This window comes from Caenorhabditis remanei, chromosome IV (assembly GCF_010183535.1).
Source record: "Caenorhabditis remanei strain PX506 chromosome IV, whole genome shotgun sequence".
NCBI lineage: Eukaryota > Metazoa > Nematoda > Chromadorea > Rhabditida > Rhabditidae > Caenorhabditis > Caenorhabditis remanei.
In genome coordinates this window covers 24373464-24391650 of record NC_071331.1, presented here as the reverse complement: position 1 = coordinate 24391650, position 18187 = coordinate 24373464, and the positions used below count along the sequence as shown (strand labels likewise).

The window sequence follows — 18187 nt, the reverse complement described above, 5'->3', positions numbered from 1 at the left end:
CCGAAAACTAACTTTACAGAAATTAAATGTTACTCCGGCCTACCATATCCCCCACCACCCGGAGTCTGAATACACAGCACATCACCCTTCTCGATCTCGAAACTCGCCTTCGATCCAATATTAACGGCTCGCCCATTCCGTTTCAGCAGATTCAAGCCACGTTTTCCGTTTTGACCACCGTGGAGGCCGTAAGGTTCGAAGGCGCTGAAAATAGAGAAAATATGAGAATCGCAGTATTTTACGAAATTTTGAACAATTTTTGACCAAATTAGGTGAATTTTGAGTCGATTTTTAATGTTTTAAAGCGCATTTCTATCAAAAAACATAAAAAAATTCGTTGTTTAGGCTAAATTTAAGCTTTTTTCAGCAGTTGAAAATTAGCCTCAGCCAAATCTCAGTTAGCCTCACTAGGGAATGGTCAGGACTGACTTTGGAGTTCAGAAACGAGACCTAGCCCAATCGAAAGACAGTCGAATTCTGATGGGAAATCAGTTTTCAAAAATTGCTGACGACCCTCCAGAATCCAGATATTCTGGTCTGAAAATCCAAATTTAATACATGTGATTTACTCAATTTTCCACCCAAATTTAGCTGTATTTCCCCCCAAATATCACGCCACCTGAACATGCCTCTCGGGCAGCGATCGGTGGTCGAGTGGTGAGTGCGTCTGTCTATGAAGCACGCTATGCAGGTTCGAACCCCGTTTTTTCAAACTTTTTTTGCTTTTTTCTATTCTTTCTTATTTTTTACTTTTTGAGCCGTTTTTCTATTACATCTAACCAAAACTGCACCGTGGGTATTTTTCATATCCGTCTTGTCGTAGATAATATCGTTGACGGCAGTGTGTGTCTTCGAAAGATTTTCGAAAGATATTCCGTAAGATTTTTCGGAAAATTTTTCGAAGAATCTTCGAAAATTCTTCGAAAAATTTCTTTCGAAAAATCTTTCGAAAAATCTTTCGAAAAATCTTTCGATTCCAACGTTTTTCGAAAAAAAAAATTTCGAAAGCACACACTGGTTGACGGTACTTCTGATTCGCTTAACTTTCAAATTACTTCATGTGATTTAGAACCGTTCGCAGTGTTGGTTAGATGTAATAGAAAAACGGCTCAAAAAGTAAAAAATAAGGATGAATAGGAAAAACAAAAAAACTTTGTAAAAACGGGGGTCGAACCTGCATAGCGTGCTTCACAGACAGACGCACTCACCACTCGACCACCGATCGCTGCCCGAGAGGCGTGTTCAGGTGGCGTGATATTTGGGGGGAAATACAGCTAAATTTGGGTGGAAAATTGAGTAAATCACATGTATTAAATTTGGATTTTCAGACCAGAATATCTGGATTCTGGAGGGTCGTCAGCAATTTTTGAAAACTGATTTCCCATCAAAATTCGATTGTCTTTCGATTGGGCTAGGTCTCGTTGCTGAACTCCAAAGTCAGTCCTGACCATTCCCTAGTCAGCAAAATCCCAGTTAGCCTCAGCAAAATCTCAGTTAGCCTCAGCAAAATCTCAGTTAGCCTCAGCAAAATCCCAGTTAGCCTCAGCAAAATATCAGTTAGCCTCAGTAAAAATCTCTTAACCTCAACAAAAAAGTTGGCGTCAGTAAAATGATTTTTTTTTCGGAAATTTTCGATTTTTAGTTAAATTAGCCCAATTTTAGATAATTTTTAGACTATTTTCCCCATCCCAAACCCACCGTCTCTCCGTCAACAAACTCATCGTAAGCCTTCTCGTGAACTCCAACTGTCTTACCACTCCATCTCCGCCCTTCCATTTTCCATTTCCACCGGATCCTTCTCGTAGTTTCCATTCCCTGAGAACCACCGGGAATCTGTTCTCCAAAATCTCGGGGTCCGTAATTCGAGTGTTCGTCATATGAGTATGTACACCACTTCGACCATCGAACCCGTTTCCGGCACCCGCTCCGCCAGCGATTGTCTCGTAGTACCCACATGTGTCATCTCCGAATACCAAGTTATTCATACACCCTTGACTAGCAGCCACTATGTCGAATGTCTTGAATATGACGTCACAAAGTCGCTGGCTGGTTAACACGTTGCCAGCGACCACTGGCGCTGTGGCACTTGGTGAGAGAATCGTCCCTTCAGGGATCAGGATTTTAATCGGTGCCAGACACCCGTTATTCAATGGGATATCCTTCTCCACTAGACACCTCAAGCAGTACGTTATCGCTGACATTGTAACAGCTCTCGGCGCGTTACAAGAGCTATAAGATTCTGGTCCAGTACCCTCGAAATCGAACACGGCGGTGCCCTCCTCGATATCAATATCTACGGTAAGATGGATTACTGTACCGTCATCCATATAGTCCTCTCCGGATAGTTGACTTTTGCCGGTTTTCGCTAAAACTTGTCGCCCGACACGTTTCAACATCTCGCGGACACATAGCTCCGCGGTGTTTTGGATGTGTTGCATATAGGCGTGAACGACGTCGAGCGAGTACTCCTCGATGAGACTGGTGACTAGTTGGATGCCCTGGAAATCGAGATTTTCATTATCAGCTAGTCGAGAGCTTTGAAATGAGCCCCATATCGACTATATTCAGAGAATTTTGATTTTTCGACCACGCGTCGCGGTCGCGTTGCGTGTCTTGAAATTTGAAGTGAACGGAATATAGGCAATATGGGTATCAATTGGAAGCTCTTGAGCTCAGGATTACGAATCTACTACTCACCTTCCGATTCGCCGCAATTTGTGCATTCAAATCCGCAATATTATCCCCAATATTTCTTGCTCCAGAGCATCCTGGCACCTTGCCAGGTGCCTTCAACGCGTCTATCAGTTTTTCCTCCTGGAATACTCCCTCATCCACTAGCTTAAACGAGATGAACGATGCTCCCTCTTGATCGATATGATGTGCATTCGGTGGCATACTTCCCGGCACCAATCCGCCGATATCCGCGTGATGTCCGCGGTTGGCAATGAAGAAGACGGGCGTCTCGTGCCCCTTGAAAAAAACCGGCGTGATTACGGTAAAATCCGGTAGATGACACCCGCCGGCGAGGGGATGGTTCGCCAGGTAGACATCGCCTTCCTTGATATTTTCGATGCCTCGATGGTCTATTTGAAATTTGACAGTGTACTGCATACCACCAAGATGGACTGGAATATGCGGTGCATTTGCGATAAGACCACCATCCGGAGCGAATAAGGCGCACGAGAAGTCGAGGCGTTCCTGAAACACGTGTAGGGTACTCAGAAAAGAATGCAAAAAAGAATTGACCTTGGTGGGGTTCGAACCCCTGACCCCTAGATTCGTAGTGGGGGACACTAACCACTAGGCCAAACCTTTCACTGGTTGGGAACGGTCGGAGAAGGGGAGCGCGCAGACGCAAACTTTTCTACCGCCGCCGCCTCTAGTTCTTCAGTGACACTCTTGGTTAAGCGGCTAAGAGTTTTGGCTTGGAATCTGAGGGTCGGGGGTTCGAACCCCACCAGAGATGTTGGGAAGTGAAAATTTTCTTATCCGGAAGTCGGAAGTCGGAAGTTGGAAGTGATTTTTCTTATCAGGAAGTCGGAAGTCGGAAGTCGGAAGTAAAATTTCTTATCCGGAAGTCGGAAGTCGGAAGTCGGAAGTGAAAAAACGCCCGGAAGTCGGAAGTCGGAAGTCGGAAGTCGGAAGTAGGAATTAGATTTTTTCGCAAATATTCAAAAACCCCAAGAGAAAAATCATAAAATTGCCGAAAATCAGTGGAAAATTAGTTTTTGGCTGAAGAAAAGCCTATTTTCTGTCCTTCTAGACAATTTTTCCATGTATTTCTGCGAAATTTACTTTTCCGAAATTCCACCGCTATGGAATGACGGAAGTCGGAAATAAAATTCCTTATCCGGAAGTCGGAAGTCGGAAGTCGGAAGTGAAATTTCTTATCCGGAAGTCGGAAGTCGGAAGTTGGAAGTGAAAAAAACCCGGAAGTCGGAAGTCGGAAGTCGGAAGTCGGAATTCCCAACAACACTGAACCCCACTGGGGTCAAATGTTTTTTGCATTCTTATTACACCGTTTTAAAGGTAATTAGGGGTGATTCTTACCTTAATATTAGTAGAAATCGCAGTTCTCTGTAATATTCTTCCCATTTGCTCTGCAATCGACATGAATCGATTACTAAAAATCGCCAAACGAATCGGATCCACCTCCGTCGTCAAATCCTTCTCCACGTCATTCCCAATTTGTAACTCCACATTTCCATGTGGTGTAATGGTTACTGTACTCGACGGTTCGATGACAATAGTGCTGTTTTTATCGATAAGCAAAGCTGGACCATTGATAATCTGTCCTGCCAGCATTTCCTCGAGAAGGTAGACTCCGGTCTCCACGAATTTTGCATTTTCGAAATAGACCAGAGTTTGGGATTTGGCGCGAGCTAGTTTTTGATCTACTGGTGCCTTATCGATTAGTTTTTCCACGTGGCATCCTGATTTTCCACGCGTACGAATCCTCACGTCATCAATTATGATATTTCGGTCTTCTAGGACAAACCCGAACTCTCGGCGATAAGTTTTTCGGAATTCCTCGTTGAAGTAGATCAAATCTTCCGGTTTTTCAATGTCATAAGATATCATGATTGCTGTATCGGTCTTCTCGTATCTCATATGCATAAAATACTTGGTTTCGATCTGGTTTTCCGAGAATCCTTGAGTCTTAAGACCAGCTAGTGATGTTGCACGAAGATCCATGAACTGGGAGTAGATTTTCGCGTAGTTTGCTGGAAAAAGTCAAATAAAAAATTTTCCAACATTTTTTTTGTTGCTCAAAATTGAAGAAAATTGAGTTCCAGACTCCTCCCACCATGACAAACAAAATAAAAACTATGCAAAAAAATAATTCTTCAATTTGACCACTATGGGGAATCGAACCCCGGTAGTTTTTTTTACTAGGAGTCTGTCTACCTTGACCTTCCGGCCGGGGGGTTAAATCGTGGGAAAGTTCGGTTTTCGAGATTTTACTGGTGTTCTGGGCTCTAGAATAGCCATTTTCAGCTGAAATTTTCATTTTAGAACTCTCACCTTTCTCATAAACCACCTGCGCTGGCGTCTGACTCTCATCGACCACATCAGCCAGAGCGATTCCGTACGCCGATAGCAATGAAGCGTACTTATGGATTCTCACTTGACTAATCCCCAGCACTTTTGCCACTGCACACGCGTGTTGCCCTCCTGCACCACCGAAACACGCGAGCACGTGTTCAGATGGGTTGAAGCCACGGGATTGGGTGAGAGTTCGGATGGGACGACACATTTCTTCATTGGCAACGGCTAGGAAACCAAGGGCGACCTGGAGAATAGAAAATTTGGATTTTTTGAGTTTGAGTTTCCTTAGAACCGGCGTTTATGAACAAGCTAGCTTACACCGAAAAAAATACAAAAAATAACAAATTTCTATCAAAAACATGAAAAAATTCGTTTTTAGGTTAAATTTTAATCTGAAAATTCGTTATTCCGGCTAAATTACAGCTTTTCCCATCAGTGGAAAATTAGCCTCAGCAAAATCTCAGTTAGCCTCAGCAAAGTTGAAGTTAGCCTCAGCAAAGTTGAAGTTAGCCTCAGCAAATTCTTAGTTAGCCTCAGCAAAATCTCAGTTAGCCTCAGCAAAGTTGAAGTTAGCCTCAGCAAAGTTCAAGTTAGCCTCAGCAAAGTTGAAGTTAGCCTCAGCAAATTCTTAGTTAGCCTCAGCAAAATTTCAGTTAGCCTCAGCAAAGTTGAAGTTAGCCTCAGCAAAGTTCAAGTTAGCCTCAGCAAAGTTCAAGTTAGCCTCAACAAAAAATAACAAAAAATAATGAACTATAGTGGGGCTCGAACCCCGGACCCTCCGATTCATAGCCGGCGATACTAACCACTCGGCCACACTACCTTGCTCTCCTCACCGCACGCCTCCCCCCTCCCCCACTGCGCACTCTCCTCTACCCCCTCCCTTCTTCTCTCCTGGTTGCGGCCGCGTGGTCGAGTGGTTAAGGCGCTCGGCCGGCGATCCACATCCCCAAGGGTCAGGGGTTCGTCCCCCATTGAGTGCCTTATGATTACAAACTTTGCTGATTCCTGCCCACCCGAAGGCGTCAGAGATCTGGGAAGGTGTCCCGGGTTGAGGACGGCGTCGACAACGGTGGGAACTATGATACAGATTATGAGAGATGAGGGCTTTTTTCATTTTTTCTTTGATCTACGTACCTACCTCTTCTACAGTACGTACCTCTTCTACAGTAAACTTTTGATTCACAGAATTCGGATCGTTCTCCATAAACTCATTTATAGTTTTTGTGATCTCCTCCATCGCCTTATACGACGCCTCCTTGTCCAATGGCTCATCAGCGTTTGGTCCGAATATTTTGGGGAAATATTCTGGAAGAATTCTTCCCAGAACCAAATTCGCATCGGTTACAGTAAGATATCCATTCTTTCGATAGCAAACTGGTCCCGGGTGGGCACTTGCTGATTCTGGACCAACTATTAACAGGCCGTCACGGAAGAAGAGACGGGAACCACCGCCGGCGGCAACGGTGCGGATGTCGAGCTGAAAAAAAGCGAAAAAATTTAGAGAAGTGGTGGCCGAGTGGTCAAGGTAGACTGCTAGTAAAAATGCGTCCGGGGTTCGATTCCCCATGGTGGTCAAATTGAAGATTTATTTTTTTGCATTGTTTTTATTGGATTTGATAGAGTTTGAGGAGTCTGGAACTCTTTTTTTTTCGATTTTCAGAAATTTTCAGAATTTTTATATTTTTGAGCGTAGTAATTAGTTTTAATTGCTCGAAATCGCTGGAAAAACTAAAAGTTGACCAGAAGACCTCATTAGTTGAGTTTTTAGACAGTTTTATACTCGGCCGGAAGGTCAAGGTAGACAGGCTCCTAGTAAAAACTACCGGGGTTCGATTCCCCTTGGTGGTCAAATTGAAGAATTATTTTTTGCATATTTATCATGGTTCCCACGCTTTGGGGAGTCTAGAACTCAATTTTTTATGATTTTGAGCAAAAAAAAATCGAGAAAAAAATCTCACTTGTGGTGCCTGAATCGTAATCCCTGCAGTTGTCGTTTCCATAACATGTTCCAGATGTCCACTATATCTACACACATCTGTGGAGGTACCGCCCATATCAAAACCGATCACCGGTTTTTTATCCGTTTCCTTATAAGCCGTCGTGGCGATTCCAACGACACCTCCAGCGGGTCCACTAAGAATGGCACGGGACCCGCGGAACCTGAAATATTGATTGATTGATATGTAGATCAAACGTATGTAGATCACGTCAAACTCACGATTTCATCTCACAGAGTCCTCCATCACTTTGCATAAAGTTGACTCGGACATTTGACAAATCGGTGAATCCTGCTTGAAATCCGTCCAAGTACTCCATGATTTTAGGTGTCAAATAAGCGTCGGCGCATACTGTAAACCCACGTGGCACCACTTTTATCATTGGCATCACTTGGTGAGAGAGGGAGACGTAGTCGAAACCGAATGCCTTGGCGATGTCACCGGCACGTTTCTCGTGCCTGGGATAGCTGGAAATGGTACGGTAGATAGTGTTGGGTAGCTTGAACACGTATTGTAAGAACGTGTTACAACGCTTTTTTTCCAAAAAAATTTTTTTTTAAAAATTTTTTTTGAAATTTTTGTTTTCCCGAATTTTTTTACACAGAAATGATATTTATGACATTACATAGTCATTTTCATCTTTTCCACGTCAATACCTTTTGAACGCGCCCCATATCGCCTATATTCCGTTCACTTCAAATTTCAAGACACGCAACGCGACCGCGACGCGTGGTCCAGAAGTCAAAATAGTTCAAACCTAGTCGATATGGGGCTTATTTCAAAGCTCTCGACTAGCTGAACACAACTAAAATAATAAAAACCCATAAAACTCACATAAAACTATGTAAAAACAACACAGCAACACTTCTGATTCCCTTTTCCTTCAACTTTTTCAAATTCTCCTTAAGCTCCGCCTCCTCGAGCCGTTTCTCCACAACAATTTGCAGTCCATTGATAGTTGTCTCAATCTCCGCCCCCTCGCCGATTAATTCTTTCGTTTGATCCAAAATCAGTACTCTCTCGTCCACTTCTATGACGTCATCATAAAGAACTTCAGGAATTTGAATATTGAATTCGAATATTTTGGGGCGCGACTGGTTTCCGATGAAAAGAAGATCCTTGAACCCTTTAGTTATCAGAAGTCCGATACGCTCTCCTTTACGCTCCAAAAGAGCGTTTGTGGCTACAGTAGTACCCATACGGATCCAGGAGATGGAATCTGAAAAATTCTTTTTTTTTTCAGTTTTCATGTATTTTAAGTCTAAAATTCTGGTTTTCCACCTTAAGACCTTTCAAATGAGCCCCATATTGCCTATATTCCGTTAACATTGAATTTCGAGGCATGAGACACGCAACGCGACCGCGACGCGCGGTCGAAAAAACCAAAGTAGTCCAAACCTAACCGATATGGGGCTCATTTTAAAGTTTTTAGGCTACTGATTACGATTCTAACTGTGAAATGTCAAAAAAAAACATAACATTTTGAAAATATTAAAAATTGGACCAAAAAATTTTTTTTTCGAAATTTGTTTTCTTTTTAATGGTTTTTAACTGGTTTAACTATTAGATTCATTTTTCCATGTTTAGACCTTTCAAACGATACCCATATTGCCTATATTCCGTCACTTTCAATTTTCGACACGCAACGCGACCGCGACGCGTGGTCGAAAAACCAACCTGGTCCAAACCTAACCGATATGGAGCTCATTTCAAAGCTCTCAACTAGCTGAACACAACTAAGATAACAAAAACCCCTAAAACCCTCACCTGTCGGCAATGGGACGCCCCTCGGTATCTTCTTTCCACTCTCCCTCTCCAAAACCTGTCGGATCGCTTCAGTTGGTGCATCCGAGTAGTTCGATGGGTCCACTGAGAGCACTTTGAGTACTTCTACCTCACTATTAGGCTTGAATACGATAACGTCTGTGAAGGTGCCACCACGGTCGATCGCGAAGCCCAGCGACATTTTTTTTGGGCTGAAATTTTTTTTTTCAAAATTTTTGAAAATAATTTTTTTTTTGTTCCAAAGTGAAAATGCGCCTTTTAAAAAACCAAATAAGAAGGGCGGAGTCAAAAAATAAGAAAATAATACGAAAAATATATTTATCATCAAAAATCAATTTGACAGTGATAAGGGGGTGGCTGATGTAAACGGGACACGAATGGACACTGATAATTGTCATCATGAAGATAGAAAGAGTGAAGAGACGCAGACACTTGGACAGAGAGATATGAAACAAAAGATACAATGATATCTCGTGGCTGTGACGTGTCTCGGAGCGGTTTTTTGGATTAAAGTAGGTCCCAAGACCTCTGAAACATCAAAAAATGAATTCTCCATGTGGGAAAACATATATGGAAAAAAGCAACAAAAAAATTTCTGGTATGTGGAACCGAACCACCAAGTCACCCGTGTGACTCGAGACTTTGACCACTCGGCCACCACTACATATCGCTTCTGTTTCATTTTTTCTCAATTTCAACGTCAGATTCATAATCAGCTAGTCGAGAGCTTAAAAATGAGCTCCATATCGACTATATTTGGAGAACTTTGAATTTTTTGGTTTTTCGACCACGCGACGCGGTCGCGTTGCGTGTTGAAAATTAAAGTCAACGGAATATAGGCGATATGGGTATCATTTGAAAGGTCTTAACTTGGTGAATTCAAAATTGACATTTTTAAAACAAAAATCCTGAATCAGAAAAAAATAGTGGAAAAACTTATTTGAAAATGACGAAATCTGAAAATCTTCCGAAATAGTCAAAATTTTGGGATTTTCAAGTTTTCTAGGGGAAAATCAGTGCAAAAAGTGTTCCGATGATCTAAACTAGCTGGTGGGGTACACAAACACCCAGATTTCTGATAGAGAAGAGGAAATTGGAGAGATTTAGACGGTTAGAGAGAGAAAGGGGGGATGTGTGTGTGGCAAAGTGCACGTTCACATTTATTAATTATTGTTGTTGGGATACGGGGTACACATTGGGTGCAAATGAACCTCAAAAGATGAAGGAGAGAGGGAGAATGAAGGAGATTTTCCATTTTCAGCCAACTATCTCCTTTTATTTCAGGTTTTAGGTCTCCAAATTATCAGATTCACTTTTCTGAGACTAAGAGCTTCAAAATGAGCCCCATATTGCCTATATTCCGTTAACTTCAAATTTCAGCCGCGACGCGACCGCGACGCGCGGTTGAAAAATGGTCGAAAACTCAAAGGTATCAGAAACATGTCGTGTTTGTGCTCATTTCAAAGCTCTCAACAAGCTGAGTACAATTCAGACCACGGTTTTTATATTGGGATGCCTACGGGGCCATGGAAAGAAGGACTACTGTAGTAAAGTGGGCGTGGCTTAGGAAATCTGAAAATCCATCTCATTTTCTAATTTACATATGAATCCCCCTTCACGTCATTCCATTTGCATATCCCAACCAACCATCCAATTTTCTTCTTCTCCTTTTTTTTTCATTATTACATTATATTCTTGCTCACGGAGCCCCCCGACCTCATTTTTAGTACCTAGAATAACCTACACCCACATGTATATGGAATAAGGGACCGGAAGAAAAAAAAGTAGTTTTGTGGAAGAAGAAAAATAATTAGATTACATTTTTTGTGGGAGGAGTAAAAAAGGAAGCTAACTGGAAAATATATGAATGAATATGCTCTTCGGTGTGCCTAGAAGGACCACTACTATTATTTTTCTTGTGCGGGAAAAAGTGTTCGAGAAAAAAAATGTAGATCAAAAAAATTTTTGGAATTTTTTTTGATCTACAAGGCGTGACCCTGTTCCCCTCTTGCCATAGGAATCTTTGTCTGTCTGTGTGTCCGGGTTTTTAGCGTCTGGATGTCTCAAAATTATAACAGTTGTGTAGATCAAAACCAGAGCTATATTTTTGAAGTTGACAACCTTTTGATAGCTATCAAGACTAGAGAGTTATGGGGTGAGAGACGCAGAGACCTATATTTTCCAGTATTTTCACTTAAAACACGGATATCTTACCAAGGAAAAAATAGTTTTCAGGATTTTATCATGCTCTAATGATCTCCATAAAGTTCTACACATTTTGTTAGTTTGCAGCTTTTTGATAGCTCCGCCCCTTTTTGAGATACAGAGAGACACAGAGAAATGGGAGCGCTCTAACTTTAACCGCCCGTATCTCAAAAAGGGGCGGAGCTATCAAAAAGTTGTCAACTAACTAAATGTGTAGAATTTTATGGAGATTACTTTAATGTAATAAAATTTTGGAACATAGTTTTTCCTTGGTAAGATATCCGTGTTTTAAGTGAAAATACTGGAAAAGATAGGTCTCTGCGTCTCTCATCCCATAACTCTCTAGCCTTGATAGATATCAAAAAGTTGTCAACAACAAAAGTGTAGCCCTGGTTTTGATCTACACAACCGTGATAATTTTGACAGTAGTTGTCAGTATCTGGTGCCATGACGATGCCTTGAATATTGTCAAATTTTCAAAAAAAATTTTTTTTTTTGGAAATTTGATAAAGTGATTCTTTGTCTGTCTGTAGGTCAGTTTGTCCTCTTTTTTCATTATTTTTCATAACATTTTCACTGGTTTTTAGTCTTTCCGTAATCCTTGACCCACTACAAAAGTACACCTGCTTTACTATTCCGACGCCTCCAGAGGTTCCCACGATTTTTAAAATTTCCAAAACCTGGAATTTTAAAAATTCGTTTTTTTTCTCACAAACTTTACTCTTTTCTTTTTCTCTATTGGATTCGTCAGAGTATTCAGTGAAAAAGGAGAAAATCCGAGTTTCTTATGAATATTCAATTAGTTATAAGTTTGAGTCGTGTCATTTTGGAATCTTAAGTCAACGACTTGATATCATGAATATTCATTATTCTATGTGTTTTAGCTAGAACTAGTCCTAGAACTAGATTCTAATTTTCATCAAGTAACTTTTTTAAAACTGAAAAAAATTGAACTTTTTTTTCCAAATATTTTTCCCACCCTCAATTTTTTTTCAGATCAAGTGCTCTTCCCTTTTGACTATTATATTCATACTCCCCGTGTTCAGACCTTTCAAATGAACCCCATATCGCCTATATTTCGATCACTTCAATTTCAAGGCACGCAACGCGACCGCGACGCGTGGTCGAAAAACCAAAGTGATCTGAATATAGTCGATATGGGGCTCATTTTAAAGCTCTCGGTTTGCTGAGTAATAATTCATAGGTCAAATTAAGTTTTACATTGCTGGCGCGTCGTTGGCGCGTTTTTTGAAATTTTTAGATTTTTCACCCAAACCACGACCAAAAACCATCACCAGACGCCAATTTTACGATAGCTGATCAAATTTTGAATAATGGGATCCCAACATAAAACGAAAACCTTCGAGAACATAAATTCTGAAAGTGTCATATTTTTTCTCATGTGTCACTTTCAGAATAATTGATGGTTCTCTTCTCCGTCATCACCATCGTGTGTTAGGAGACCATATATAAATAGTGATAGATCTGAGGAAAACGTTAAAAAATAACATTTCTGCCAGAACAACTTTTTTTTTGCAGTTTTCGACAAAAAAATTTTAGAGCACCTGAAAAGTGATAAATGACTTCTAACTTTCAGCTGTTTCTCTTAAAACTCTTGAAACACATATATTCGTAATCTCCAAATGATTCCCGTTCATTTGATATCCATATCGACCTGTTTCCGACGACTTTGAAATTTGAGCCGCGACGCGACCGCGTCGCGCCACAAATTAAATTTTCAAACTGCATCAAAACTAGGCAATATGGGTATCAAATGAAAGGTATTCATCTCAGGAATCTGAAAATTGTGTTTACACCCTGATTTGAGTTTATCTGAAAAAGTTATCTCACATTTTCTATCTGTATTTTTCCAGAAAATGCTGACCTACACGTTCGTCTTCATCTTCGCCACTCTTCTCCTCATCCAAACCCACCAAAGTGTACCAGAAGAGGGCGGAGCCAATGTTGACACCTGGAAAAATTCGGACGGTCTCAACTCGAATTCAGATGACGTCGAGTACTTCATGCCGTCAACTGAGGAGAGAGAAAGTCTTCTTAGAGATCTCCGTAAGTCTATAAAGTGGGCGTGGCCAACAAAAAATCAATAATTTTTAATTTGTAGGTTCCCTCCGCCAACGCTTCTACAAACCTCGCTCATCGTTCCCCTATTACAAGGGACTCGGAAAATAATCTGGAGATTTTTTGTTGGGAAAAGAGGGGAATGAAGAAAAAATCAATAATTTTAATATACTGTAACTATTTGATGTTGTAATAAAAATTTACCTCTGAAAATATGAAAATCAGCGTTGAAAATTTGTTAAAATCAAAATATTTCTTCAATTTCTGCTGTTTTAAAGATATTTTATACATTTTTACTAAAAATTAGTATTTTTTCAAAAAACATTTTCAAAAAGGCCTTCATACCGAACCACCAGCGAGGGTTTTGTACTCAAAATGTAGCCAGACGTCCCACTTAGCAAATACAAAACACAGATTTCGAAAAATCATTCAAAAATCACGATTTTATCGAAGAAAATTGAAGGATCGAGATGTGCGCCAAGGGCCCTTGCGCGTTTCTCGTGCGCGCGCCAATTTCAATTTTTGTCGGTTTGTTAGCCTTTTCGGTGGTTTTTCGCTATTTTTCTGACTTTTGGCAGGTTTTCAGTGGAAAAATAGCATTTAAACCTGTTTTTCAGGATTTTTAGCGTTATTTTAGTATAAAAATCGATGATTTTAGTCGAGAAATGTCTGGAGAGCGATGCTGCGAGTTTTTTTTTCCCATTTTTAATCAATTTTTTGGCTAAAGCCCTATTTTCCAGCAGTTTTTCGAGGTTTTTAGTGTTATTTTGATATAAAAGTCGATGATTTTAGTCTAGAAATGTCTGTAGAGCTATGATATAAGTTTTGGAGTGTTTTCCTCGTTTTTTCTTATTTTTGATCAATTTTTTCGCTAAAAACTTGTTTCCCAGCGGTTTTTCTAAATTTTAAGCGTTATTTTGATATAAAAATCGATGATTTTGGTCTAGAAATGTCTGAAAGGTGATTCTGGGAGTTTTGAAGTGTTTTCCTCGTTTTTTTTCTGGTTTTTGATTAATTTTTCTGCTAAAAACTTGTTTCTCAGCAATTTTTCGAGATTTTTATCGTTATTTTGGTATAAAAATCGATGATTTTGGCCTAAAACTTGCTCAACTGACATTCCACAAGACTCCGTCGTCAGCTATTGTGCATTGCCCGCAAACACCGTCACGTAAAAATGCGGACCTCAAAAAAGGCGGTGCATTTGAATAAAATCGGCGAGAAAATCGATAAAAAAGTGATTTTTCGACGATTTTTTCTAGAATTTTTATCGAAACTTATATTTTAACATCTTTAATTTTTTCTCTCATTGATTTTCGATTGATTTTCGCTATTATTCCATCATCTGAGCTAGAATTTGCTGAAATTTCAATCAATAATCGATTTGTCATCTTTCCTTCGTCAAATTCGGGTTTTTTTTTGTTTTTTCGGTAGCCTCTTTCCTTCCGTTTTCAGCAAAATCTCTTCGATTTTCACAAAAATCGATATTTTCGAATTTTCCACACGATCATTCCCGGAGGAAATATTGATTTTCCAACCACTTTTTCTAGATTTTCTTTTTAAAAATATAGTTTTTATTCCTTTAACATTCTATTTTAGTTGTTATCGACCCATTTTCGCTGAAATTCCAACCACGGAGCTAGATTTTTCGGAAAAATCGATTTTTCCTCATTTCTTCTGCCATTTTCAGTTTTCTGCAAAAAATAAGCTTAAAATAATAATAAATATCATATAACCTTCGAAAAATGAATTAAGATTGCTTCAAAATTGTAGAAAATAACTTATATTCAAATCAGCATACTTGTCACGGGCCGGGCCGGGCCGGGCCGGGCCGGGCCGAAATCAGGAAAAATCTCGGCCCGGCCCGGCCCGGCCCGGCCCGGCCCGGCCCGGCCCGTGGCCCGGCCCGGCCCGCTCGGCCCGTTTTGAAACATTTTTTCAAAACATTTTGAGTTTTTGAATTTTTTTTGGAAATTTTTTGAAAAAAGTATAGTTTTCGAATAAACATTTAAAATTGAATCAAAATGTGAATATGTAATGATAATTTAAGCATTTTTACTGTTTTTTTTTCGAAAAATTTCAAAAAAAAATTGGTAAAAATGGGTACCCATTTTTGAATCCGGGCCGACCGGGCCGGGCCGGGCCGAGAGAAATTTCGGCCCGGCCCGGCCCGGCCCGTGGCGGCCCGGGCCGGGCCGGGCCGGGCCGGGCCGGGCCGACGGGCCGAGCCGGGCCGGCCCGATTTTTGACAAGTATGCAAATCAGAATTCAAATTAAATAAATAATAACACAATCGCTGCGAGACCCAACACCAAATATATCGTCCTGCGCCTTTAAACCTACCGTACCCTATTTTGGCGGAAAATATTTTTTCGTATCTTTTGAAAAATAATCGATTTCTGTTGCTTTTTTTGACGAAAAATGTCAAAAATATTGATTTTCCACTGGTTTTTTCGACATTTTCACTTAAAAAATTTAATTTTTACTGCTTTGATTTTCTATTTCACACGCTTCCAGCAAAAATCTTTCTGAAATTCCACCATCTGAGTTTAGAATTGTTGAAAACTCAATTTCTCGCCATTTCCTCTGCCGTTTTTGCTCATTTCTTTACTGGTTCGCGCATTTTTCCTTTCATTTTCAGCGCAATTTCTTATTTTTGTGAATTTTCGTGATCGAATCCATTGAATAGGTACGAATTAGATACTCAATCAATAGTTTACTTTTTGAAACACGGGTTTCTTCGATCTGATGTTCAGGGGTTCATTTGTGTAGTTCGGTTTGAACTGTCTTGATGGGGGCTGAGGTCAGGTGTGCGGGTTCGGGCCTTTAGGAACAGCTTGCATTATGACCCTAGAAACTGTCTTGATGGGGGCTGAGGTCAGGTGTGCGGGTTCGGGCCTTTAGGAACAGCTTGCATTATGACCCTAGAAACTGTCTTGATGGGGGCTGAGGTCAGGTGTGCGGGTTCGGGCCTTTAGGAACAGCTTGCATTATGACCCTAGAAACTGTCTTGATGGGGGCTGAGGTCAGGTGTGCGGGTTCGGGCCTTTAGGAACAGCTTGCATTATGACCCTAGAAACTGTCTTGATGGGGGCTGAGGTCAGGTGTGCGAGATTTCAAAAATATGATTTTCCGGGTTCATAGCTGTGAGGTAATTGTTCATTCTGTCTCAAAGAATTCTTGAGGTGATGATGTTTTATAAATATACCTTTGAGTTCGGTACGTCCTCAAAAAACAATCAAAGAAGGCGAACGCATCTTTTAAAAAATCTGTCGTAAGATTTGGTGTAATGGCAGCATACACCGTCACGTCAGAACACAGACCTTGAAAAAACCAATTTTTCATGTTGTTTTTTGACAAAAAATGTCGGAAGTATTCATGTCCCTGCTGTTTTATCCAGATTTTTACTTAAAATTATAGTTTTCACTGCTTTCGTTTTCTATTCCAACAAAAAAGTGTTCTGAAGTTTCATCATTCGAGCTTAAAATTGTTGAAAAATCAGTTTCTCGTGATTTCCTCTGTCAATTACATAGTTTTTGCTTATTTCTTAACTGTATCGGTCAGCTTTTCTCCTTGTGCAGCGAAATTTCTTTGATTTTCAAAAAAATCGATGTATTTCTGAATCTTCTTGTTGGGATTCGTGCACATTTTGATCAAAAAGACAGCCGAAACTGATTGCTATAACTTGTATGAACTCCATCGTAAAATCTGGTGCATTGTCTGCAAACACCGTACTGTTAGAATGCGGACCTTTTTGAATATTTTCGGGTTGTTTTTCGAATTTTTAAACGACAACTGCTGAAAAAAGTTATTCCCCGATAGTTTTTTTCTCAATTCATCATTTGAGCTGTGCTTTGCCAAAATATTCCGATTTCCATCAATTTCTGTGTCAATTCAAGTTTTTTTTTCGCTCAGTTTCACTAGAAGATTCCGCATCAAGTCGTCGAATTTCTTCTGTTTTCTCTTTCCGCTTAAATCTATCTGCGTGTTCCTCCGAAAGTTTTTCAAGAATTTCTCCGCTAAAAACTTTTGTAGGCACTTTTCTTTGTGCCAGGATTTTTTAAAACTCGATTTTTTTAAACTCCGTGTCGGGTACGTAAGTGATAAAAGTTTATTTGGAAACTTTTGTCCGGTACCGTCAGGGCGTTGCAGGAAAAGTCAGTGCCTGCTCCGGGTATCTGCATAAGTGGTAATTAAGAGCAAAATGAGCTCCAATCTGATTCGCGATGATTACATCCACGCGGTGATACTTGGTGTATATGATCCGGTGACAAGATTTATGAGCGAATAGAACAGATTTTTTTCTAATTTTTTCAAAACTGCGCGATGAATTCATAAAATGTCTCCAATTTTCGAGTTTCCGTCAAAATTCCGGTCATTTAACTGATTTTTTCAGCTGCGAAGTTTTGAAATAAAAAAGATTATTGTAGATGAATCCGCATTGGAATCCAAAACTTTACATTTTTGCTTTAAATTAATGAAATTCAGTTGTTTTCTACCGTTTTTACAGTAGTTTTCGCCAAAAAGTCTATTCTCGCTAGCTGGATCGCTGTGGTTTGCTTTAATGTTTTGCCAAACTCTATTTTTCTGCGCATCCAGTCTTCTGGAGAATTTGTTTTCCGCCGAAACCCGTTTTTGCTACATTTTGTGCTCCGCTGCTTTTTAATCTCATGTTAACCGTCTCTTTTTCTCATTATCCTTCTTGTTTCTCCCCAAAATCTTTTACAATATTCATATTTTTCAGAACCGACCCTTCTCGAAACAACTTGGAGAAAAAAGCGATGATGAGTGGATACAACGAAAATCACTCTAGCTTTTTTCAACTGATACTCCCGACGAAGTTACTCCGCAAAGTGAGAGAGACTCACGGGGATGTATTGGTGGCGTGAAATATGTAAGTTACACATATTATGTAACCTCTCCGGGTGGTGTTCATTCACTGACCCTTGCATTTTGGAGAGTGAGTTACACACGCACAGTAGGATTTTTAACTCCTGCGTGAAAGAGACTCCGTGTTGATGTAAAGGCTCCGGTCGAATATGTGACCTCTCCGGGTCTTCACTGACCCGTGCATT

The 18187-nt window shown here is 40.3% G+C and overlaps 2 protein-coding genes across 2 annotated transcripts; one reads left to right on the top strand and one right to left on the bottom strand.

The window, feature by feature from the left end:
• Positions 1–29: 29 nt before the first annotated feature.
• Positions 30–9012, bottom strand: GCK72_016078 (uncharacterized protein; the record flags this gene model as incomplete). Its single annotated transcript, XM_053731310.1, has 10 exons — positions 30–204; positions 1699–2498; positions 2698–3198; positions 4051–4724; positions 5026–5293; positions 6206–6526; positions 7008–7209; positions 7268–7513; positions 7881–8265; positions 8814–9012. 10 exons carry the CDS (start codon positions 9010–9012, stop codon positions 30–32), a joined length of 3771 nt encoding a protein of 1256 aa, XP_053586082.1.
• Positions 9013–12913: 3901 nt separating this feature from the next.
• On the top strand, positions 12914–13226 carry GCK72_016077 (uncharacterized protein; the record flags this gene model as incomplete). The annotated part of the gene is made up of 2 exons (XM_003092197.2): positions 12914–13103; positions 13159–13226. 2 exons carry the CDS (start codon positions 12914–12916, stop codon positions 13224–13226), a joined length of 258 nt encoding a protein of 85 aa, XP_003092245.2.
• Between the last annotated feature and the right edge of the window lie 4961 nt (positions 13227–18187).